The following is a 25,291-nucleotide window of genomic DNA, read 5'->3' as shown; positions in this document are numbered from 1 at the left end:
CAGGGATCACAAATGGGACACAGAAAGATGTGATGATACTTTCTTCTTTGTCTAGATCCAGAATATAATAGTCATCTTCTTAATATGGAAGAGAAAAGTTCAATAATTATTGGTTTTTGATAAGTAATTGAAAATTGGGTTTTAGTAACATTCACTGTACTGGATGCACCAAGGCACAGCTCAGTCTCAAATTCTCCTTGCCACAGGATCATCTTGATAACGTGCTACATTTTTAGGGATGTTTGTGAAAGAAGTCTTAGTAAAGGTGGTTGGATCAATCCTTTCTAGATCTAAAATTCTATTAATGTAATGAAAAGACAAAGTACCTGGTGTCACCCTGTGACTTTTTTATCCTACATTTTTCAAAACACTATTGAAAACACGTGATTAGGAAGTCATGTCTAAACACCAACCTTCATCTTCACACACAACATTTATTCATGTTTTAGAACAGGGGTGCCCAAACCCCGACCCTGGGGCCACTTGCGGCCCTTGAGGACTCCCAATCAGGCCCACTCAGAGCCCCCAGTCTCCAAAGAGCTCTGGCCCTCTGGAGACTTGCTGGAGACCCTGATGGCCCGATGCAACTGCTCTCAGTGTGATGGCCAACTATCTGACCTCTCGTGTGAGTTGTGGGATGAGGGCTCCCTCCACTGCTTGCTATTTCACATCTGTGATGCAGCAGTGGCAGCAAAGGAAAGGCCGGTCTTGCTTTGTGCAAGGCCTTTTATAGGCCATGAGCTATTGTAGGACCTTCATTCAGTCATATAAGTTCCAGCTCTAATGTATTTATTTATGTAAATTTGAAATGTAAATTTTCTTTCCTGGCCCTCTGACAGTGTCAGAGAGATGATGTGGCCCTCCTGCCAAAACGTTTGGACACCGCTGTTTTAGAATAATATCATGGCAGCAACGTGCATCTGTTGCAAAATATTCCCCACTGAACACAAAAAACACATAGTAATGTCTGAGTACAAAACATTCTTCACATTCAGTGGTGGAGATCATAATAAGATATCAAGTAAAAAAAAAAATAAGGGCGCAATCCTATCCTGCGCTGGAACAGGCAACCCAAGAGGCTTGCACTGTATCCAGCGCAGGATAGGGGCCAGAAGCAGCTCAGCCAGAGGCAAGGGGAAACATTTTCCATTACCTAAGGGCAAGGGCCGCTGGCCCCTATGGGTCTCCTCGGACATGTGCCACCTCAAGAAATGGCACAAGTCCAAGGAGAGCAGAGTGGCTTGAAGCTGCTCCCCACTTCCCACTCCCTGCATCCTGGACGCCCTCTGCCCGCCCAGGAACACCTCCCTCCTGCCTCCTCCCCGCCTACCTTTGCTCCTTGCATCAGCCCAGCCATGCCGACTCAAGATGCTTGGAGGAAGCTGGTGCAGAGGCTTCTGTCAGCCTCTGCAGGCCGGTGCTTCTCTAAGCGCTGGGCTGGCTTCCTCCCGAGGAGGCACAAATGTGCCGTACCTCCTGGCCCAGTGCAAGGGACTTGTGCTGGCCCAAGTGAAGGGCAGGATTGCGCCCTAAATGTTACATCCAAATCAATATTTGTGAGATTTTGTCAAATGTTCCAGTGCAATTGAAATACTTCTTCATTCTGTAGTCTTAGTTAAGGGATTTGGAGCACCACTCACTTTCTTGTCGAGAGCTAATCATGGTATCTAGAGTTACACTGTTGGAGATGAACACTAAAATTTGCTTTGCCTTTAAAAACTAAAGGGACTAAAGTCACTGTTTGAAGTTGATTTGTAAATCCCAGTTAACAATAACATTGGTTAGCCTTAATACCCAGATGTAATGTTATACCATATTTAACAATGAAACAGGAAGGGAGGGGTAAATTTCATGCAGGAAAGGGCGAGCGGCTCATCTGATGTTTTGCAATGGTTAAGAGATATGGAAACATTTCAGCCATACTGGGCCAACAGGAAATTTTATACTGCTTGGCTTTTAGATTATAATTTACCCATTTGTATAACTGAATCCAAGCTACTTAAAAAAACATTATTAAACAGAGCTACTGATAATGTTTGGATAAACTTGCCAGACTAGATCAGACCAATGTGTATCACATCTTGGGTATCAGCTATTCCTGAGTTTATCAAAGCAAATGAAAAAGGTAAAACATTCTAAGAAGAGTATTTGAAGTTCTTAGTGAGACACTTTCAAAATAAATGTTGCCTATAAAAAGAGGTAACGTTTTCATTTGATGAAACACAGAATTTTGATTCTATCTTTAATGTAACAAGCAAATTCAATCATCGCCAAGTATGCATTAAAATACTGAAGATAATATTACTATGTAAAGGAAACAAAGTACTGAACCAGTGTTCTTAAAAGATCAACATTCACACATCAGGCCAATTATATGATGATAGAAAGATAGTTCCATCTACTGGTGACAAATTTAGAGGTTATTCAGAGATAGTTTGGAATTATGCCGAGCATCAACATTCTCACACTGTATGAAAACGGGAAGTTAGCAATAAGCAGAATGACAGTGGTCAAGAAGTAGGGAAACATTTTGATTAGTTTCCAGTAGGCTTATGCACACCAACTGGAGGGAATATTCACTTAGAAACTTTCTAGCAACCTTGGCTTGTATTGTCTCCCACCCTGTGCATAACATAAGAAAAGTTGCAACACAAACCTAAGGAGAGGGAAGCAAAAGCAGAAGATCAAGGTGCCAGTTAAGATTATCTTGTCCTTTCTTAACAGTTATGACAGCCTGTCAAAACTTGGATGGATTCAAACAAGAGCAGAAATAACCCTCAGATGAAAAAATAAAGCAATGCGTAGATAATCTTTGCAAGGCCATCAAGGCCTAGATCTCCTCAAAACTAGTAGAACTGAACTGAAAGGACATAGTTTTTGATTAAGGTTCCATAGGAAACCATGGAAATGATCAATATTTAAAAATCAAAATAGTTCTATTATCCCTGACCAATTTTTATCCTATGCAATGAAGGAAGAAGCAGAAGACCTGTCCCTTAAGGGCCAGTTTTTGCTTTCATATACATATAAATTCCAAAGCCAGAAGAGATTCGAAATTCCAGAAAAGCCAGTTCTATCTGTTTTCAAATTCTTGCAAACGTGTACACTCAAGTGAAAAGTTTAGCAGTAGTCCCCAAATATACTTAGTAGTACAGTAGTTACAGTACATACTTCCTTCACCATCATCTGTAACTCCCAACACCAATCTAAGCAGACACTGGGCATGTTTCCTCTCTTTAAGTAGCACCTCAGCATAGCCTGGGAGGCGAAGAAATAATCCAAAAGCAGCCAAAGAATGAGCAGGTATGGGAGACATAGTTTGGACTGTTGATTTGATTGGTGGTGGTTCTGCAGCAATTGTTTCTGGGGCTTCATAAACCAGTTCTCCCGACTGTTCAATGGTAACCCATTCAAACTGATCACTGTCCTTCTGCTTCTCCTGGGTGGTGGATGTAACCACTGGTGCACTCACCTTCAGAAAAAAAAAAGATGCTTAATACTGTCCCCTAAAGGCAGAAATTAAGAGTACTTTTTGTTGCAAATAATATATTTAAATATTAAATGTCAAAAATTTTCCAAAACTCTATACCAGATAACTTCTAATCTTATGCAGGCTTTGACAAAGTGTGTCATGTACTGATATTCTAGATAACACCAGAAATAGTCCTGGAACCAGTTTCCAATGTCAAGGTTTAGTACTGGGGCATATGAAGAAATAAGGGGCATTTCACCAATGATATTAGACTAAGAAGTACAATAAGGCAAAAGAGTTTCAAGTTCATGGATAACACTACAGCCTGTCTTCTACCCAGAACCTCTCACTGTAGAACTGAAACACTGATAAACCTAAAGCATGTATTTCAGGAACACTCCCAAATACTAACAGCACAAACAAGCCCCCCCCCCCGCTCCCCTGAGGTGTCAGTATCCTAGGGTATTAACTTGTGTCCTAATATTATAATGCCATTGTACAAATCGATGGTAAGGCCACACCTGGAGTATTGTGTCCAGTTCTGGTCACCACATCTCAAAAAGGACACAGTAAAAATGGAAAAGGTGCAAAAGAGAGCGACTAAGGTAATTACTGGGCTGGGGCACCCTCCTTATGAGGAAAGGCTATGGCGTTTGGACCTCTTCAGCCTAGAAAAGAGGCACCTGAGGGGAGACATGATTGAGACTTACAAAATTATGCACGGGAAGGACAGAGTGGATAGTGAGATGCTCTTTACACTCTCACATAACAGCAGAACCAGAAATTGAGTGTTGGGAGAGTTAGGACAGACAAAAGAAAATATACCTTCACTCAGCGTGTGGTTGGCCTGTGGAACTCCTTGCCACAGGATGTGGTGATGGCATCTGGCCTGGATGCCTTTAAAAGGGGATTGGACAAATTTCTGGGAAATCCATTATGGGTTACAAGACATGACGAGTATGTGCAACCTCCTGATTCTAGAAATGGGCTATGTATCAGAATGCCAGATGCAAGGGAGGGCACAAGGATGCAGGTCTCTTGTTATCTGGTGTGCTCCCTGGGGCATTTGGTGGGCCACTGTGAGATACAGGAAGTTGAACTAGATGGGCTTATGGCCTGATCCAGCGGGGCTGTTCTTATGTCTTTTCAAGAAAAGCTCTCCAATTCACTAGTCGTGTTAAACAGAAAACAATGGGGGAAAAATACATAGCATTTCACAACTCAAAAACAGGATATACCAAAGCCTTTAAAAATTATGCAAAATACACAGAACATTCAACACAAAATTCATATATACAGTATATACATAAAACACTGGGCACAAGCCAGCCAAAATTAAACACATTTCCAAAATATTTACTTCCAAAATATGTACCCTATAATGAAGTCAGCTATATATTTTTGACTTACTTGTTGAATTACATCTGGGTATAGCATAGGAAGCCTTTCTGCGATGAGGGCCAACCCACCCATTCCAGCAAAAACTTGCAGTGGAGACTGAATGGGGCACACTTCAAGAAAGGATTCATCCAGCACTGCATCTATGCACTCCTCACCTGGTGTGATTGCTTCATCTTCAGTGCAAGACCCCAATAAATCTGCATTCTCTACATATACACAAACAAAACAAATTAAACTGTTCAGTGCAACTACATTAGAGGGGATGTTTTTAGGACTTGCATACACAAATCAGTTACCTTTGAATAATAGGTTCATTTTAAAGGGATAAACATGGGCTGAAACAGTCTTGTCTTTAACCTCTAACCGCCATCTGTTTGCCACTGACAACCATAAATTCAAGCCTGGGTGAGTGCTGCAGTAGGGATTCAGTGCCAGGAAATAACCCCATGATATGATAGAGGTCTTTCTGTGCAGATTCTCAAGGAAAAAAAATGGCGACCAGAAGGAGCTGGCTGCTGTTAGTCAGGTATCAAGTGTTGTTAAAGCTGCTGCTGCTGCCTACTGTTGCAGAGATGCAACTAAACAAACATTTTAAGAAGCCTCCTGCCACCGCCAAAGGTAAGTGCTCCCCCCTCCCCAGCAGATAACAGAGTCTTTTCTGGGTGGGTAAATTTTGTAGCTTGGACTGTAATGATTGCATATGGAGCCCCTCAATAAAAAGAGCAGGGCGAGGGTCAAATCACACTCTTCCAGGACAATGGTAATATTTATCTGTGCAGGAAGTGGTTTGTCAGTAATACAGATAGCTAACAAAAACCTGGGCTGAAAGGATTCCAGAATTCTTTGCCTATGAAGATGAAATTTTGATTCAGGAGAGAAAAAAAGGATGAAATAAAATTACGTACTCTTAATTATTAATTATCCTGATCCATTTTAATCTGGCTTCAGGCTACTCTTTGGCACAGAGACAGCCTTGGTTGCCCTGTTGGATGATCTTCACCAAGGACGAGACCTGGGGAGTATGCCCTGGTTGGTCCCGTTGGACCTTTCAGTGGATTTTGATACCATACTAAGTTGGGTATAGGGGAACCACTGCTTTGAAGTCGTTCCACTCCTTTTTGGCTAACATATCCCAGATGGTGATGCTGGGGGGACACCTGTTTGGCACCCTGACCTAGTGTGGGGTGCCACAGGGTTTTTTTGTCCCCTAGGCTTTTTAACCTCTATGTTTCTTGGCATGGGCAGAAGTAAACACAAACATGGTTAAAGTGTCCATTTATGTACACACCAAATCCCATCCCCCATCCCACATGGAGCTAAAACTGACCAGAATACATTTTTCAAAAAAGTAACACATAAAATTTTAAAAAGCCTTCTGTAGCACCAAACCAGCTGTTCACTAAACCAGTAAGTCCTTGCGTGGGTGGGGAGGAGGCAGCAACACAATCCCCAGGGGTGCATAGGGACTGGCATTTACTTACCAGTTTTAGCAGCAGCCTCCCGGGGGTGCGGGGAGCCGTGCGCGACCTTCTGCAGGGTTCCCTGGGGCTGAAAAAGTGATAGCGGAGCGATCACACTTCACCTCTGCAAAACCAGAAGTGGAGCACCATTGCTCCGCTCTCACTTTTTAAGCCCCAGGGAGCCCTGCAGAAGGTCATGCAGGGCTCCCTGCATCCCTGGGAGGCTGCTGCAGGGATTGGTAAGTAAATGCCAGTCCCTGCAGCCCCCTTAGTGACGCGATCCTGGGGATTGCATTGCTGCCTCCCCCTGCCCCCGCCCCTTAAGGGAAAAGTGGCCAGGGCTCTCTGGCTGGGACATCACGACCCCCCAGTTTGAAAACCACTGCATTAGACACTGAACATGAGCAAAATGAAAGCATGACTTCAAACCACAGCCCCTCCTTGCTTTGCTTAGACATTACTTCAGTTTTGTGATGGTGCTGTACTCAATAAGTACCTCAAATATTAATGATTTGTAAAAATGTACTGCAACATTATTAGAAACAAGGAAAGTCTGAGTACAGTTAGTAGCTTTGGGGTTTTCATAGACACAATACACTTTTCACATATATGTATAATCAAGATTTAAAAACCGTAACCAGGCTCAAAAAACGGGACAGCTGAAAACATACATAATGAAACCAGTCAATTCTGTACATACCTTTTTCAGTGTGAAGGCGCTTAAATGAGTCTGTTTTTGAAAGGCTTGGGTCTGAGATCACTTTAGAGCCAAGCTTAACTGCCAAGTCGATAGATCGGTATCCCTGAGGGAGTTTGCGGTCGTACAGCAGAGTCAGGAGCTGGGCAAGTGTCATCTCAGGAGGCAGTGGCTGGCCTAAAAAACATTAACTAGTTTATAAGCAACTCTAAACAATGGTTTAACTACACATTTGGAAATCATAGTTTGGGTTATAAAATACGGTTAACACAAAACGTGGTTTGGTATGATGTCTCAGCTGAGCCTGTAATTTCAAGTTTTCACATAAATCCTATTTATAGGCAGTTCTGATCATTAAGCATACTTGCAGGGACTCATAAGATTTTCAATACTTTTGTTCAAAATTTGTACTTCAGAACTGGGCACAGTATATTACTAGCTAATATTAAAATGCTATAATACCACCCTGTCTACGTAAATCTGATACATGCATGATTATTCATCTACACTGTCAAATATATAACACTGACATTACTTACACACACACACACACACACACCATCCACTCAGGCAAGAAGCACCTAGATTGCTGATCTGTAGGGGAACAGGTTTCTTTCTCTTAACATACATCAGAGTATAGGGTTAATTTAATTGAAATGAACAAATTTTCACTTTACTCACAAAGTGCAGTCAAACTTTTATTCCACAGTGGAGAGTGGGTGAATGAACAGATGCATATAATTATCCAGCATTTACCTACCCCAAGATATTCAGAACATATGCAACAAGCATGCCTTACTGAAAAACTTGAATGTTACCTGGTAGCAATTTATGGTACAGGTGAAAAACAGGAACACTAATTGTTTTGCTAGAAGTGTCACCACCTGTGGAAGAGCCAGCCACTTTATCTGCCATCACTCTCCCTCGTCTTGAGGGTGGGCGAGGAGGTGTAGATGATACGGCCCTTTTTGACTGAGACTTCAAACCTGTAACAAAAAATAATTAATGTTCTAAAACAACTGTAAGAACAGAAACTGCGTGACTAATAGCACAATCTTAGGCATGTCTACTCAGATTAAATGAGACTCCCAAGTGAATATAGGTATTTATGGGATTTCAGCATTAAAGAGATATTCTGCACACACACACACAAAAACACTGCACACTCTCGCCTATAGGTCGAAAAAGTCATGCCTAAAATAAAGCCTGAGATCCTGGGTCGACTTATACCCGGGTCAAAGCAGTGAATGAGGCACAGTCCTCTGGGAGCTTCTGGGAAGCTTATGGAAGCTGTCTGGTGAAGGGGGGTGTGTGTGGAAACGGGCTGAGAAACACAAAGCAGGTGGAGAAAAAGGAAAATTTTTACCAGTAATTATGGTATTCAGAGGCAGCCATTTTAGCCTCTTCTCCAGACAGGAAGAGAAGTGAAGCGGCTACTGGGAATTGTAGTCTGTAAGGGGTTGCTGCTATGGAAGTGTAGCACATACTCCCACAAAGCCTCCCCACCATTCCCAGAAGCCCCTTTGTCTCCCAGTTTGGAGAAGGAAAATGCCTCCTTTTCTTCTTTTGCTGCTGCCTCAGAACATTCCTGGCAAGTCATTTGCAAAGAATTTCACCCCTCCCACCAAGTTTAGGGGTCTGGTTTTTAAAACCCCAGGATGTGATCCTCATTTCCCTTTAAAACGAAGTCCCAGGCTGCAGTGCACCGTTACTTAAGAATAACACCCATGGAAAGCACTGGGTCTGCTTCTGAGTAAAGAGGGTTGCAACTCTGTGCAGCTGCGCTTGCTCATGCTCAGTCCTTGTTGCTTGTCTCCCTGCTGTGAACGAAACTGCACATTCCCAATTACATGTTTTATGTTGCATGCTATATGTAGAGCCTCTGGTTTCACACACCAGACACCTTAAAGAAGGATTTGATTAATGGTTCTACTGGTATGTTGTCTACAGGCACTTACTCTGACAGTGTTTACACAGATGTTGTGAAGATCAGAATTTAAAAAGTTAATGAGCAAAAATGCATCTTATGATCTTTTATTGCATTTTTAATAATTTAGAAAAGGTACAGTTTTTAGGTAACAATTACTGCAAAATTATTTTTCAGGATCTGGCTTTAGGTAAAATCAGACAAAATTATAGTCCGACCCCCCTAAGTTTAACCCCCGACTTATCCAAGGGTCATAGAAAATTCCATGATTCGGTGCTCAAAACCTGCCCTTGACTTATCTGTGAGATCGACTTATAGGCGAGTGTGTACGGTGACCTGAGAAATTATTTATTATTACTAAGAGTATTTATATAGCACTTTTCCACAAAAAGTAGTTTACAAAGAGGTTTACATAGCAAACTATTGGACGGCCAATATTCAGCTTTTTGTTGTTCTGAACCTAACAATGATGGTCTCGTTCTTGTGTACTATTAGCCCCCTGTTCCTCCAGTAATACCAGGTGACTTGGCCTTAATAGCATGCGATGCCACAGGGTTCTAGTCTATCCCTCACGCTTTTAAACATCGACATGAAAACTGTTGGGGGAGTTCATTTGGGGATTTGGAGTGGGGTGTCACTGATATGCCAATGACACCCAACTCGGGGAGGCTGTGGAAGTCCTGGGGTGCTACCTGGCGGCAGTTCAGGTTTGGATGAAAGCCAACAAGTTGACACTGAATCCAGAAAAGAAACAAGACCGTAAGGAAACCCGCAATGTAGGTAATGAATCATCACCCACTATGAACAAGGTTGTACTCTCCCTGCAAGAATGGGTGCGCAGTCTGGGAGTGCTTCTGGACTCACTGCTCTCTGGAGAACCAGGTGACAGTAGCAGCTAGGAGTGAGTCTGTCAGCTCTGACTGGTGCACCAACCGTACTTGTGCCAATTGGACCTGGCCATGGTGGTCCAAGCCTTAGTGACTTCAAGACTGAACTACTATATTGTGCTATACATGGGCTACCCTCAAAGGCAGTTCAGAAGCTGCACTTAGCATAGAATGCAGTAGCCCAGGTGGTCACAGGGCCAGTCTGTTTGACTCTATTGGACCACTGTTTCAGTAGCTACACTGCCTGCCCATTTTTCCCCCAGTTTCAATTCAAGATGCTCCCTCATTGAGATTTAATCCATGGATACTCTAATCTTTTATTATATTGTGTTATATTTTACAGTTAGCCACCTTGGGCCTTCTATTGGAAAAGAGACAGGTAGGGTAAAAGGTCTGAAATAAATAAGCTTAAAACCAAAGATGAGCAGAACATACCAGAGGCCACAACAACACTGTAATTGTCCTGAAATCCATTTTCTGCTTTAACTTTTTCTTTTTCCTCATAGTTCTTTTTTTCCTTGTCTTCCTTTTGTTCACTGATTAATTTCGCAGTTATACTTGGGGTATCTGCAGAACAAAATATTATATTATGTCAAGTTAAATGAATGCTTATTTCAATACACATTTACTCAAAACCAACCTCAGATGCTTCTAGTTGTTCAAGCCTTCAAGTTTCAAGCCTTTTATACTTGCCCCTGTACCTATGCACATGCACCATCTATGACTGCACCAGGTCAAGGCTGTGTTGGCATTTCCTATTCACGCATTGACCTTCATCTTTGGCTAGGAGCCCACATGTGGAATGTTCACACACATATAGGCTTGATCCACACAAACTGAACCCCTCAAATATAGATGTAGAGATTATGTGAACAGGGGCCTACACACAGAGACCCCAAAGCATGTAGGCGCTATGAAGTGTACAAATGTCAAGTAGCGGGAAGGCACGCAAGTTGTGGAAAAAGATGAAATATGCTGATTTGGAACAATACAGGCTGAATAAGACTAGCCAATAAATAGCAGTTGGAATTCAACTTTGCCCATTTACTCCACCTCTTTCAAACACTAGTGACATGGGATCAGTCACATCACAATACTTTCCATGTTATTGTTGGTAATGTACGAATCAGGCCTCATTATTTTACCTGTTTGAGACATAATTTAAAGAGAACGCAACCACTGTTAAAAATATTAAGACATCTAGTAAGTCATGTTTTATTGGTACTGATAAGCAAGGAACTCTGATACAACTGTTCGTATGAAGAACACTGAATGGCAACAGCTCTCTAGGGTTTTTAACAGGAAGTTTTCTCTGCCCTACTTGGAGATGCCAAGAACTGAACCTGGGGCCTTCTACTACAGGGCTCTGACTCCTTCTTAGAGCTATAGCCCTTTCCTCACTGTAAAATTTCAATACAGGGCTAAGCCTCCACTAAATACATTGAAACGTCAATTAAAAAAATAGAAAAAACAGCACAGAACTTGCCTGACACACGATCAAGAACTTCTGCCAATGTTGTTGAAACTGGTAAGAGAAGAGTGCGGAACTTGTGTCCTGCCCCATACATCGGATGCTGAATTACATGGCTGGTTGCATTAATTCTACCCTTGTACAACTAGAAGTTAGGGAACAAAGTAAATTTATTTTAACAATTTTAAAACAACAACTAAGTTTCAAAATACTACAAAGAAGCTCTAGGCCTTGGGAGTCTAACTCTACTATAGAATTCAACTCAAGTGAACCTCATTAGACAGAAGATATGATAAAAGATTTCAGGAGAATTCCCAAATGAAGTTCCTTATAGTCAGTGACAAAAATAATGCTAATTTCAGTATTATGGGACAATAGGTAATTATTTCAAAAACAATTACTTATATTGAATAGATGCTGTCAACAGATCGACAGTTTTAACTGTAGTTCAAAGTTTTATTTATTTTTTTCCTTTGCATTTTTATACTGCCCTTTCTTAAAGGAGCTCAGGGTGGTGTATATAGTCCCTTTTGTCCTCACAACAACCCTGTGAGGGAGGTGAAACTGAGACAGTGAGAGGCCCAAGGTCACCCATGAAGCTTCAAGACTTAGTGGAGATTTTGAACCTAGATCTTCCAACTTCAGAAGTACTATACCATCCTGGTTCTCAGTTTATTTACTTAAGAAATTAAAGGATTCACATCTGTTCTTTGAAATAAGAGTAATTTAAACAAGCGTGGAGGCAATCAGGTAAAAAAATTAAAACGGAACTTGATTTTGCTAGTAATCGTGGAGAAAAAAAACCCACGTGTTAAAGTGAACAGTCAGCTCTGTCTGTCAGACACGTTAGTAGTTAACATGCTAGAACTAAAGTATTTATTTGAACATATGCAATATTTTTCTTTAGTGTTTTTGTGCACCTGGGGCTGTAATTAGATTGAACAAGTCTGCAACAAATCTACCACCTTCTGCTTTAGACCTCAAGAAAGGCCTAAACACACACAATACAGCATACTAAACTAAAGGAACAGTGTCGTTTCAGGGTTATTTTTCATTTAAGATAGTTGACATCAACATACTATTGGAATGCAATAGTTTTAAAGTATATTTCTAAACAGTTCATCATCATCATGACTGAAGAACCTTTTAAGTATTGAGAACTCTGGCCAGGATAGAAACAATATAAAATCCTTGCCCAGCATCTATTATTTAGATACGCAGATGTTTCTACTCATGAGAAAGGCTGAAGGAAAAAAAATAACACACAGCTTACAGGACAAGGTGACTGAAGGAACATTGTCACTTTTTCATCTTCAAGCATCAACTGCAAAAAAAGCCTTCTAATAAACCCTGAAATGTTTCCAGATGTTGGGAGATTGCTTCTCTGAGGAGAAGAGTGGAAGAGTTCACAGAGAACCTACAAAGGAAAGACAGATCATCTCAAATATGTTTACTAAATGATACTTGCACAATGAATTCCTATGGAGACTAGCATTGACCTGAGAGGCCTGTTGGTGCCAACCCTCTCTCATGTGCCCAGGGACTGCTTGTGACCGGTGTGCCCCAAGGAGAGGAAATAAGATGTGTCGAGGCCAGAGGGAGCTCATAGTGTCAGCTCTCTGCTCTTTTGGAACAGGAAACTATGTGCTTATTACTTTGCTATGTAAACCACCTTGAGAACCTTTAATTGGAAAGCTGTAAATACATATTCTGAATCAATAATAATGTGGTGACCCAACATGTGGTGACCCAATAATATCTGGACCCCTCAAAGGGGGTGTGTGTGTGATCAAACTCGCTAAGCACTCCTATTGCAATTCATCATACAACAAACCAGAAGTGGGTGACGATAGCCAATCTGAGAATTCCTGATTCACAGGAAGCTGTGCAGAGGGAGCCATGGTCTCCCCACACTCAAGAGAGTTTGGGAACTGCTGCACTACACTCTCTCTAAACCTTGGCAAATAGGGTGTCTCAGAGGTGCTTATTTGGTGCACTGTCCCCTCCAAAAGATGGAGGGGGGAAGTCTGGTCACCCCAAGAAAACTTCCATATTCCATCATTCTTTCAGATCCACACAAAAGGAGATTTTAATCGATTTCAACTTCTTAACAAATTAATGCGTTACCTGAGCCATCAACCTCTGGTTATTAGGATGGCAAGAGATGCATTGCAAGAAGAACGCAACTGTTGCATTTTCAATTGCAGTCCTTTGCTGCGTGGTCAGTCCTGTTCCTGAAGCTGATGAAAGTAAAGTAGGCCTTGCACTTGTCTGAGGTGTCACAACACCATGCCCTCCAGAAGTAGCACCAGAATGGCACAGGAGAAATAAAAGTGCTGTCCACAGTGGGTTGACTTCAGAGCCACCCAACCAGTCCTTCATAAGGTGGCTGTTCCCAACTTCTGTCAAAAACCTGAGAACAGGAGCAACTAAGTCCGCTGTGATGGGCATCTTATTAAAGTGCTGTGGAACATGGTGTCGTCTGAGCTTGTCTTGAGAATTGTCCATTGACTGCACACTGCAGTCATAGGTAGAGGTATGGTTAAAGCAGAAACTAGCAAGGCTTCTTACAAGCAGAGAGGGCAAACCTGAGTCCAACAGCTGTTTAATAGCTTCAGGAGACTGTGACGAGGCAGCAAGGGTGGCCAGGTGAGACCCTGTTAGTGCAAGAGGTGCTTGTGCATTTTTAGAGTCATCTGTTAAAGATGAACTAAGGTCCTGTTTCTTGCTGTCATCTGTCATAGACAGTCTGTGTTGTAACTGTATAGGGGGAGGACTAATGCCCATCCAGCCCATGAGTAAGGAAAAATAATTTGGGTGAATGTGGCACATTGAACAAAGTAGACTGTCAACAGCTTTCTTCAAAACCATATTGCAGGGAAGAGACATGGACCAATTAAAGAGAGACCTAAGGGTGAAGGAAAAAAGGTAATTAGAACATGTTGTATTCCCATTTCTCCTAGTTAATTAAAAAACCATCAACATGCTGTACAATTGTGTCTACTACAGCAGATATAAGCTACAAAGCATATGAAATAGTAACCAAACCTGCTGATACCGTGGAGCAGTGATTGTCAACCTTTTTCATCTCATGGCACACTGACAAGGCACTAAACTGTCAAGGCACACCATCAGGTTTTTGACAATTGACAAGGCACACCCTGCTACCAGTGAGAGGCTCACATCTTCCATTGGCCCTACTAATAAATGACCTTCCCCCAAATTCCTGTGGCACACCTGTGGACAACTCATGGCACACCAATGTGCCATGGCACAGTGGTTGAAAATGGCTGTCGTGGAGTGATAGAAAAATAAGGAGTTTAAGTAGAAGAAACACTACAGTGCTCAGGAAACTGAAATGGGCTCACCCTCATGAAAAAGACATTACTGTCCTGCAAAACAGATATCTACTCCAATGTATGAAATTTAGCTTTGTACTCCTCATGTATAAACTAGGCTCATAAAATCAGAACCTGGATGCACAAAGCATCTCTCAAAACAACTCTCACATGAAAATAAACCAAAGTTATGGCTCTGGCTGCCAAGAATTTGGAAGGCTTCCCTGGTGACAGGTAGAGAAAGTTGAAGGAAATTAAAGCAGCTAGCTACCTTTCCCTGTCCTTCCCTTTATCTGTGTTTATCTTATCTACCATTAAGCAACTCATTACAGGAGGATAGGACAGTGAAGAGTCAGGACAATTAGCAGCTAAGGAGAGATAAGCATAAACAAATGAATAGCCATGTAGATCTTGCAAGGATCTCTGCCTATCCTGGCAAACTTCAAAAGTCAGAGTCTGGCCTACTTGGAGTTACTTTTCCTGTGAAGAGCATCATGCACAGCCAGGATACATATGTGTATATTACGAGCGGGGGGGGGGGGGACTTAGCAAATTGCGCTTAGCATTCAAATCTGCAGACACTCTTTCCAATTAAGAGAAACTGTTCATTTCAGAAGCAGGAAAATATTGGTTTTAGAGAAGAAGTTCCTCCCTAGTTAAGCTTCAGCAAAAGCAGTCCTCTGAAGGGAATCTGCCTCCTAATAGATGGAGGGAGAAGAAAAGATCTAATTTTTAAAAAGTTTTAAAGTTTTAATAACAAATTTTGAAATATTTCCATCATGGAAAGCTGATCCACGATACAATCAAGGACACATGCATTGAATGGAGCTGGGGGAGCAGCAAAGAGATGCCCACTGCTTCCCTCCAGGCTACCACTGACACAGCAGGCTCCTTACCTCGCTCCTGCCTCTGAATAGACACCTTAAAGCAAGAGGGCACTGGGAACGCTCCCAGCATGTTTGTTTCATACTTTCTGCTTCGTATAAAGTGCGCTTCTGGAGGAAGGAACAAGATGAGAGGGCAGGTGGTCAAAACGCCACACTCCAAGGATTGGAATACAACAACCATGCCCCTTCAGCTTGCTCCTTCCTCCATGTGGCATTTTAAACAAAGCAGGAAGTGTAGAACCTGCTAGGCGTGCTCCCAGAGCACTCTATATTTCCTGCTTAGATTAAAGAAGGAAGGGGGGTATGCGGTACTACAGGGAAAGTGACTCAGGCAGCCCAAAAGCTTCTGCCAGTTAGAATGGCAGAATATTAGAATACATTTTATTTCGTTTTAAGTGGACACTTTGACACAGAATCTTACTTAAACTAGGGATCTATCTTATAAACATTTGCACATAAGTTTTGTGTATACTTATTTTACGCATACGTATATACTTGTTTTACGCAACCAAGTCAAACTCATATGAGTGAGGGACACTATATAAAACAGAGTTAAAATCTATGGTTGAAATTCTGAAACCAATCCATTTATAATAGCACCTTTAGAGTTAATGGTCCTATTGCACAATTACTGACTTCAAAATATACCCAAATAGGCAAGTACTGAATCAAAACTTTCATAGCTTCTTTCAGATTACCATATTCCCCAAACACTAACAAATACACATCAGATGGTGAAAGCATGTGGGAGACAGCTTCAGATTTCAATGCAATAATCATTCAACATCACTGCCAATTTGCTGCCTGTCTACTGTATTGAAAAACCTGCAACACAGAGCTGGTGCCAAAAAAGGTATGAAAATACCTTTCAAGGTCATTTAAATGTCATGTATAAGAATCAAGGCTAAATGCAGAGCAGACAGAACTGATCTTTGGTAAAATCATTATGAAGACATAGTTACTGCTTTTACAGCCTCAGCAACTTACACGAAAGTACTTTTGTGGCATTTAAATACTGGTATCAACGGTGTATTAAACCCATTATACTACAAGTGAAAAACTAATCTATGACTACGTGGAAAGAACAAAGCTTAAGGATCTTGCTTCCCAAAAGGAAATACAATTTGAGTGGTTGCATCTGCACAAATGCTTAAACAACTTACTCAAAGAGCTCTCTGTTCAACAATGCTGGCAGGTCATATTCTACAAGCAATTCATAGCTATGCCATAAAATTGCTGCTACACAGTGCAAATGGGAAGGTGATGGCATCAGAAGACCATACTCTCTTGTAGAGCTGTTGGGACAGATGTAGTTAATTCGGCCACTTTTTTTCATAGCAGCTATTCTTGCTGAATCGCTGACCCACTTCAACAGGGCTTGAATTCTAGAAGATGAACAAACATTAAGTAAGTTTGAGATAAATCCAGGTATAGATTGTGCTGTGGAACAGAAAAAAACAGACTGTGAAGAAACAATGAATTTCAACCAGAATACAAGCTAAAAATAACCATGCTGATTTACAGATGAAATGGGTGACATTTCAGCAATGCTCAGGTGACATCCATCTGTCATTCAGTGTTCAAGCTTTCATTTTGATAAAGATAAGGCTTCAGAACTAGGGCCAAAGTGAACCAGACAGAGTCAACTTTTTATTTTACTCCAGTCTGATTAACAGACTTGGGAATTATATTTCTTTAGCTTAAATCTTAAGAATGTTACTTGTATTTAAATTAATAGTGAATGATTTGTAATTGGTATTACTGATAGCTATGGGGGAATAATTGGACACTCGCAGCTATTGGGTGACCATTTCAAATGCTGTTTGAAAATTATGCAGGAGGAAAAGAGTTCAGGAGTTGCCTCAGTACAAGAAATTTTCTGAAAGCACACACAGCTCCTTCAAAGTATTCTCAGTTATAATTTGAGCTCACATACACCAACATTAAAGCCAGAAAACAGAGTGCTATCCATAATGCAGTGGAGGTCAACCCTGCCCTTTCACTCAAACACTATTTATTCAACTTACACTGATCCACTGACCAGTGTGCATCCATGCATATTTATGTGTTTATGTACATATCAATATGCATATGTGCAATTAGTACAACATCCCTCTCTCCAGGTTATCCAGAGCTTCCTTGCCTTCCCTTTGAGGAACACACTATAAACCCTGCAATCTGTATGTCCTATTTCTCCTAAACCACAAACATTTTGCACATAAGCATCTACATAATGCAAACAAAGCAAATTGTTTACCTATCTTTTGTTCCAGGGTCCTGAGTAGTCCCAAGCTGGTAGAGAATGTCAATTGTGGAGTCAGAAGATAGGCCATTTAATCTTCCAAACAATAAAGGACTATTCAAATCTTCACAACATAAGAAGAAAAAGGGGGTATTTTTTTAATTAAGGGTATGTTAAGCAAAAGTACAAATAACCCAAATCAGTGGTTCTCAAACTGGTGGGTTGCAACCCACCAGTTCATGTAACGCTTCCTTTAAGGGCTGCGCCGGGCTCCCCACACCTCCTGCAGCCTCTAGCAGCCCTACCTAGTTACAAGTGGAAAGCACCCCCTCATCCTTAGTGACATGTCCCTTTAAGGGATGGGGAAGGGGAGAGGCAGTGATGTGATGCCCAAGATTGCATCACTAAGGGGATGCTTTCCACTTACTTCTAACTAGGTAGGGCTGCTAGAGGTATGGGGAGTTCTGTGCAGCCTTCCAGGGCTTCCTGAGGCTTGGAATGTAAAAGTGGGCACAAAGCACTTCTGTTTAGCAGGAGGTGCTTTGCGCCCACTTTTACTGAAGATTCCAAGCTTTGTGGAGCCCTGCAGAGGGCTGTGCAGGACTCCCCACACCTCCAGCAGCCTCCAGCAGCCCTACCAAGTTACAAATAAGTGGAAAACACCTCCCTCATTTTCCTTAGTGATGCAAACCTGTGGATAGCATTGCTGCCTTAGCCCCTCCCTAACAAACACTTACTGAGGCTCCCCCAAAGTTTCAGAAACACTGGCCTAAATTTTTGTAATGTACTGTTTTGGCTCATTTTGGAGTATGGGGGAAAAAAGGGTTTAGGAGCAAATGTCATGCATGACAATGACTTTTTAAAAAGGGAGTGGATGAAAAGCAACTCTCCTGGAGAAGCAGCAGCTTGTTCCTTTCTTTACAAAAAATACCACACCTCTGTGGGTGGTGGCAACAATGCTTGAAGTGCTGCTGTTCCTGATCACTGCCATTCCTGATCCTGGCTGCCAGGAACAACAGCAGTGCTTCAAATGCTGCCTCCACTCACAAAGGCAGTGTTATCTGAAGAAAATGAAGGCACCTCAGTCATCAGCACTGGTAAGCCACCCCACATGCTCCAAACATTTAATCCCCCATTACTGGCAAAAGCTCCCCACATTTTCAGCACAAGTGAGGGAGGCAAAAATGGACTGAGGGTGGCTGACATTCAAACCAGCATTATTCTGAATTTAAAAACAGAACTATACATTTTAAAAAATATTTTTAAGCCTATCTTTAACTAGCTGCAAAGTATATTTCTGATTGCATTTCCTTCCAAGACAACAATTTGCTGGTTTGAACACAGAAACAGCAAGCCTCATCAAGTCAACTAATGTTTAAAACTGGAGAGAAAGAAAGCCACTTTCTTACCTGTAGGATCACTCCCCGACGCAGAACAGTTTCTTAAAAGAATGTCTATCAGTTTTAGGCCTATCCTGGTGGACTGAAGTCCAATTTTTACAAGCACTGCCTCAATGTTTGGAGAATGCATGCCACAATATGGAGACATCAGGAGAGCAGCACAGGTTTGCAAAAGATTGGCAGTGGGTGCAGCAGCACTAGCCATCATTCCTTCTAAATCACTTATGTGAGTGAGGCAATGATGCAACAACCTTAACCATCCAATGCTGAAAAAGCAAAAAAGAAACTGAAATGAGGTTATAAAGCTTAATAATCACACCTTTATAATTTATAAAAACAGTTTTGCACCTGCAAATAAATACATACAAGAATCCAGTCCCAATGGTAGCAAATTCAGCTTCATGTCTTTCTAAACTCTGGGATTTTGTTTATTTTCTTCTTTACCAGGCTTGCATGCACAACTCAGTCATCCTGCAATGATGTTGTACAACAGCAACTGTTTGCTGCAGATTAGTTTCTCTCTCTTTATCTCACTTAACTCTCAATATCCTATAACTTCCTTTGGAGATGTGCTTCTTCCTTTCTGGCTTGGACCGAGCTAAGGTTTTGATATTCATCTCATAGGAAACTGATTTTTTAAAAAGTTGATACATGTCTGGTGCTATTATCGAAATAAAATATTTTTGGCAAAATAAATTATCTGCAAAACACCACCACGAACAGGAAACCCAAAGATGGTTAAGGAATTATTAATTTGCAAAGAGTCATGTAAGGATAAAATTTAAAAAAAACACAACTTTGGCTAAATGAGTACAGTGGGCCCTCTGTATTCCCCGGGGATTGGTTCCGCTATACCCTGCAGATACTGAAAGCTGCAGGTGTTGAAATCCACTGGGACGGTCGGGGGGGGGGCAGTGCTGTGAAAACTTGCCTGGAGGCTGGTGCTGGTCTCCCAGCTTCCTCAGAAGGCCTCCATGACATGATCAAAGTCAACAGTATGATCCAGAAGTTGCTTCCAGTCATGTCTGGGAGGCCCTCTGAAGCGCAGGTTTGGATGCTCAAATCCGAGGATGCCAAGTCTACTGATAAGGAGAGTCCACTGCATTGTTGAATGTGAGGATTTTCCCCAAACAAAGGAAGCAAAGAGTGGTGGGAGAAGTCAGGGGACAGGAGCTGGGTTGCAGGGAATATCAATATGCTGGTTCACACACAGAAAAAAAGAGTAACAGTATACATCTAATCTCCAGTATGCTGATCCTTATTTCACCAACTCTTTGCTGAATTTTTCATTTGTGAGTCTTCCATGTATCTGTAGAAAATAATTTTATTGTTCCCATCTCTTATCTTGAAACACATGATGTTTTTAAGTAGTTGCACACATTCTAAACCAGTATTTAGTAATAGATGAGAGACCTCTAGAGGTTCCTGGCCTACAGCACCGGTGAAGCATTACAACAAGATACACAAGAGAGGAGGCAGGACAGACCATCTCTTATTTGCTTCCTGACAATACATACCTAGTTTTGGATACCTGATCTTCAGAAGGAAGGAATGGATTGTTGACTGTTGCAGATGAGGTGTTACCAAAGGCAGTGAGCCCAAGCAATTTAATCTGAGAGAGACCTAATGTGCTAGCATCTCGTGGGCGGTGAAGGCGAAGACAAACAGCTGAGGCAACTTCAGCTTTAACAAGCTGTATTTTTATGTAGGTAAGACCACTTGTGATTACAGGCGTAGACAATGGTAACATGTTAATCCCATCTGCACTTATTTCAACAGATACTGATGAAGGACAAGCTGTAAAAACACACAGAATTTTACTTATGTTACAATTTGAAGGCATTAACAATATTCCTCTAAAATTGAAAATATGTACAAATATTCAACACATGAAACAATAAGCAGCTGTATACCACTTGCCTTTAAAAGTGGTATGTTAACTAAAGAATGACAGGCCGTGCATTAAGTCAAACGCTTCTATAAGAATAAATAACCTACAACAACTTCTAATGCGGGCCACAGGTGACCCACATACTATCTAAGACAGGGGTCTCAAATATATGGCCCGCAGAGCCATTTCAGGCTGCCCCATGCTCTCAGGGAGTTCTGGGGCTGCCCTATCCCTATTCGCTCCAACTGTGACCAGACCTTTGCTCTGGTCACACCTGGAGGAAAATTCTGAGGGCCAGGAAGGCTGTGTGCAACATCCATGACCCTCAGAAAGACATTCTGAGGCCTCATAAGGCCTAGAAAGGTCACTTCCGGGATTTCAGAAAACCTGGAAATTACCTTTCAAGGCCTTATGTGGCCTCAGAATGTCATTCTGAGGACTGGAGATGCTGCGCATGGAGTCCCTGGCCCTCAGAATTCTATCTGGGTGTGATAAGACCTCACCCTGGCTTTGGTTGCATCCGGAGGGGGCTTCTGAGGGCCAGAGATGCTGTGCATGGCTCCAGTTGCAGCTGGAGTAAGTGGAGGTGGAGGTCTGAAACTCCCCAACTCTGGATCAGCTACAGTGGCAAGTAGGTAGGGGCTGGGGTAAACCAGGGGGCTTGGCTGGTGGGCAGATGAGCGAACAGGAGGGGGTGCTGCAGGTAGGAGGCAGGACAGTACCATGTGCGAGCAGACAGAAGCGCCTCTGTGGGTTAAGAGCTTGTGGTCTGGGGTGGGGTGATGCAGAAGACAGAGGGTGCTTGGTGGGGGTTAAGAGCATGGGGTCTGGGGTGGGTGAGGCCAACAGAGAGAACGTTCTTGATTGGAGTGAATGGGAGAGGGTCTGGGGTGGGGTAAGGAAGCAGAGCAAGGGTGAAGCCTCAGTTTAAAAAAAAACAAGAAGTGACATCACTTCCTGTGTTCAGGTCACTTCCATATTTGGAGTTCGGCTCTCAGCAGGTGCCATAAATTCAGTGTGGCCCCCCAGGATGAAATTAGTTTGACACCCCTGACATACAACGTGGTTCAGACATACTACAGCTAGCTGCCTAGTGTCATAAGACACTTGAAATATATACTGTATACTATTAAAACATTTAATCATAAAGTTTCAAGTCCGCTGCTTAACCTATAACATCAATGAACTGCACTCTACATATACATACTTGCAAGAGATGCAAGATGAGGTTGAATGTGTATTTCTTTTAACAGCACTGCAGCAGGAAGATGGATTGTAAGGTCACACCAGGCTTCCTCAGGCAAAAAGATATAAGACCATGCTGCAGATCGAGCTCTTCTGTGGGGCGGAGTTGCCTGCAGCAGTACTTCAGCAGGTTGGGCTGTAGGACTACTTGAAGTGATGGAACCTTCAACAGAATAATCTCCATTAATACAGCAATGTGGAGAATTTCAACAGAAGAAGAAATTATTTATTTTTAAAAGCATTTTCACCCTGCCTTACCCTTTGACAATGAAAAGTCCAAGGCAGCTAACATCAGAAAAAATACAATACAATATAATAAGGTAAATACAAAAACATTAAGCAATAACACAGGCCCGCTTATATTTTGCTATCTTAAAAGTTAGACCTACTCCTAGGTATATTTGGGGTGTTGATTCAAAAAGTGGCATCTGTTTTGCCCCATCACATCTAGTTTCAGAGACATTGCATACCCATGTTAGTGAATGGTTCAAGCAGCTTTCCCACGAGGAAGCGTATGCCGCAGAAGCTGCTACAAAAAGAATGCAACACTTATCATAGAGTTCAAAGAGTTTAGCATTACATTCTTTTCAGCCCTGTGCCTCACAGTCAGCCCTTTGCCTTCCATTTTACAGTCAGCAAATAACTCCTGAGATCCAGGAACAGCAAGGTTGCAATTGAAAGCTATTTGCGCAATGGGGGAGTGTAAAGGGGGGATTTTCTGAACGTTTTTGTTACTGTCCCCTTTTATCTGTGGTTTTTGTATCCACAGGGGGGATACAGAATGTATAGAATGTAGAAATGTATCCTTAGTGGATAAGAGGAGATGCCTGTAAATGCTTTTTAAATATTGAGGCTCTCAAACATCCGAAGTTTGTAATATGTGGTTCTTATGTTAAGCAAGTTTGTCCATCCCTACCTTATGAGACTTTAAAAAAAGTTTCACGTTACAAACTGCTCAAACCTCTGTTATCTGTGGGGGGCAACTACTGGAGCATTTGCTGAGCTCCACATTAATCAGATCAGAACCTTTTTGGTGGTCTTGCATTTCCCTTTGCCTGGCCTTTGATAGGAGTAAACGTGGGTGTGTAGCTCAGTTTTGCTTTCCATATGGCTCAATACATTTTCCTTGTTAGCATGAAGCTTGTTAGTTTCTGGAGTGTTTTCTGGGGCCTTATGTACATCAGATTGGGACCATTATAGTGGTGTTGCATTCTGTTCAGTCAGCCCTTCAAAGTGGACTGAGGCACATTTGCCTACTCACAAGTAAAAGCACCTATGTGGTTCAGTTTCATTTTCCATAGAGTTCAATATATTTGCCTAGTCAGCTCTCTGTTTGTCAGCTTCAGTTTCAAGACTGCGGCCAACAATCAGGTGGCAACCCCACTGGCGGTTCACAACCCAAAGTTTGGGAAACACTGGCTTACACTGTAAAGCCTTACAGAGACAGAATTACAAACAAATACTTCTTTAGGACCACTGTGGGCCAAGTAGATAAATTTTTTTGGGACTATGAGCTAAATGATTTTGGGTGGTGGGCTGGATCTGGTCCATGGGTCATAGGTTGCCTACCCCTGGTGTACAGGAGTAACATTAAAAACAGCTGCAGTTCTTTCTTCTGTCTAGAATTTCCATACAATTCCACTGCCTTGGAGAGGGAAACCAGGATTTAAAGCTAGTTTCGAATTTTATTAAAGAAGCAACCCTAATGAGGCTTACTTGAGATTTCCAGCACTTACACAGGAACACAGAAAGCGTCCCATCCCAAGACAGACCACTGGTCCATCTAGCTAAGTACTGCCAACATCAGCAGGCACCGGTTCTCCAAAGCTTCAGAGGGAATTGTTTTTCTGTCCTGTTTGGGGATGTTAAGGATTGAACTTGAGACACTCATGAATAATGTCAGTGGGTGAAGGGTAGGGGGAGCCTGTGCTTCAAAAGGAATGACCTAGTGAAACACACACACAATTTTATGGCCAGTTTCCAGCTATTTATACAGCACCATTAACATGTATGGGCCCATGGCATGTGGTATGTTCGCACACAAAATTTTCCTCCAAGTTAGGGCAGATTTAAGCTCTGCTTTTAGAATGTTTAGGGGGAAAGTAAAATTTGCAAAAGCTTATGAAATACAAAAGTATTGAAAGCAATACTAAATTACTACAGGTCAACAATATGAGCTTGGTTACCAGAGCTCAAAAATACAAGTATCTGGGACTTTAAAAACAAAGGTAGAACAATAGGTATTTGGGACTTTAGGATCAGAGCATTAGTTATATCAGTTACACTGGGTAGTTTGAAGAACTACTTGTTGTAGCTTCATCCTTTGAAAATGCCTACCAAAGGAGTAGATGAAACTTAGGTCATGGTCAAATAACCTGTTTCCACCTATCATCTCGAACATTGTTCTTTTCAATGTCACAACAATATAAGCTTCACAGATTAACAATGGTATATACAACTTTATAAAGAATAAGAACCACACCCATAGCAGCATTTTGAAACATAGTTGTCAAGTAGTTGTTCTTTTATTCACTATATTGAGAACAAGCGTGTTACTGCTTTTGCTCTGCTATTTGTAGGCTAAAGCTAAATACAATGGTTAAAATTATGCCCTTGTCTGGGCTGCAGTAAAGATGAATACACCCACTTTTGCAACCGACTGACCAGATGCTAACCATAAGAACATAAAAACAGCCCCACTGGATCAGGCCATAGGCCCATCTAGTCCAGCTTCCTGTATCTCACAGCAGCCTACCACATGCCCCAGAGAGCACACCAGATAACAAGAGACCTCATCCTGGTGCTCTCCCTTGCATCTGGCATTCTGACATAGCCCATTTCTAAAATCAGGAGGTTGCACATACACATCATGGCTTGTAACCCGTAATGGATTTTTCCTCCAGAAACTTGTCCAATCCCCTTTCAAAGGCATCCAGGCCAGATGCCGTCACCACATCCTGCGGCAAGGAGTTC

General features: G+C 41.9%; 1 protein-coding gene across 6 annotated transcripts in view; it reads right to left on the bottom strand.

Annotated features, from left to right (window-relative positions):
* The window catches only part of BIRC6 (baculoviral IAP repeat containing 6), a 169,640-nt gene that overhangs the window by 54,418 nt on the left and 89,931 nt on the right, over positions 1 to 25,291 (bottom strand). For all 6 annotated transcript variants that reach the window (XM_066618148.1, XM_066618166.1, XM_066618187.1 and 3 more), the window contains 13 exons: positions 22,281 to 22,481; positions 20,700 to 20,979; positions 19,192 to 19,448; positions 17,798 to 17,906; positions 16,704 to 16,925; positions 13,443 to 14,223; positions 12,589 to 12,732; positions 11,331 to 11,460; positions 10,280 to 10,411; positions 7,849 to 8,016; positions 7,034 to 7,207; positions 4,883 to 5,079; positions 3,172 to 3,472 (listed from right to left, as the gene is read on the bottom strand). In XM_066618148.1, the coding sequence (XP_066474245.1) occupies positions 3,172 to 3,472; positions 4,883 to 5,079; positions 7,034 to 7,207; positions 7,849 to 8,016; positions 10,280 to 10,411; positions 11,331 to 11,460; positions 12,589 to 12,732; positions 13,443 to 14,223; positions 16,704 to 16,925; positions 17,798 to 17,906; positions 19,192 to 19,448; positions 20,700 to 20,979; positions 22,281 to 22,481 (3,096 nt within the window). The remainder of the gene's footprint in view (positions 1 to 3,171; positions 3,473 to 4,882; positions 5,080 to 7,033; positions 7,208 to 7,848; positions 8,017 to 10,279; positions 10,412 to 11,330; positions 11,461 to 12,588; positions 12,733 to 13,442; positions 14,224 to 16,703; positions 16,926 to 17,797; positions 17,907 to 19,191; positions 19,449 to 20,699; positions 20,980 to 22,280; positions 22,482 to 25,291) is intronic.

This window comes from Tiliqua scincoides, chromosome 1 (genome assembly GCF_035046505.1).
Source record: "Tiliqua scincoides isolate rTilSci1 chromosome 1, rTilSci1.hap2, whole genome shotgun sequence".
Classification (NCBI taxonomy): domain Eukaryota; kingdom Metazoa; phylum Chordata; class Lepidosauria; order Squamata; family Scincidae; genus Tiliqua; species Tiliqua scincoides.
Note: the sequence above shows the minus strand (reverse complement) of the source record. Positions and strands in the feature narration are given on the sequence as shown.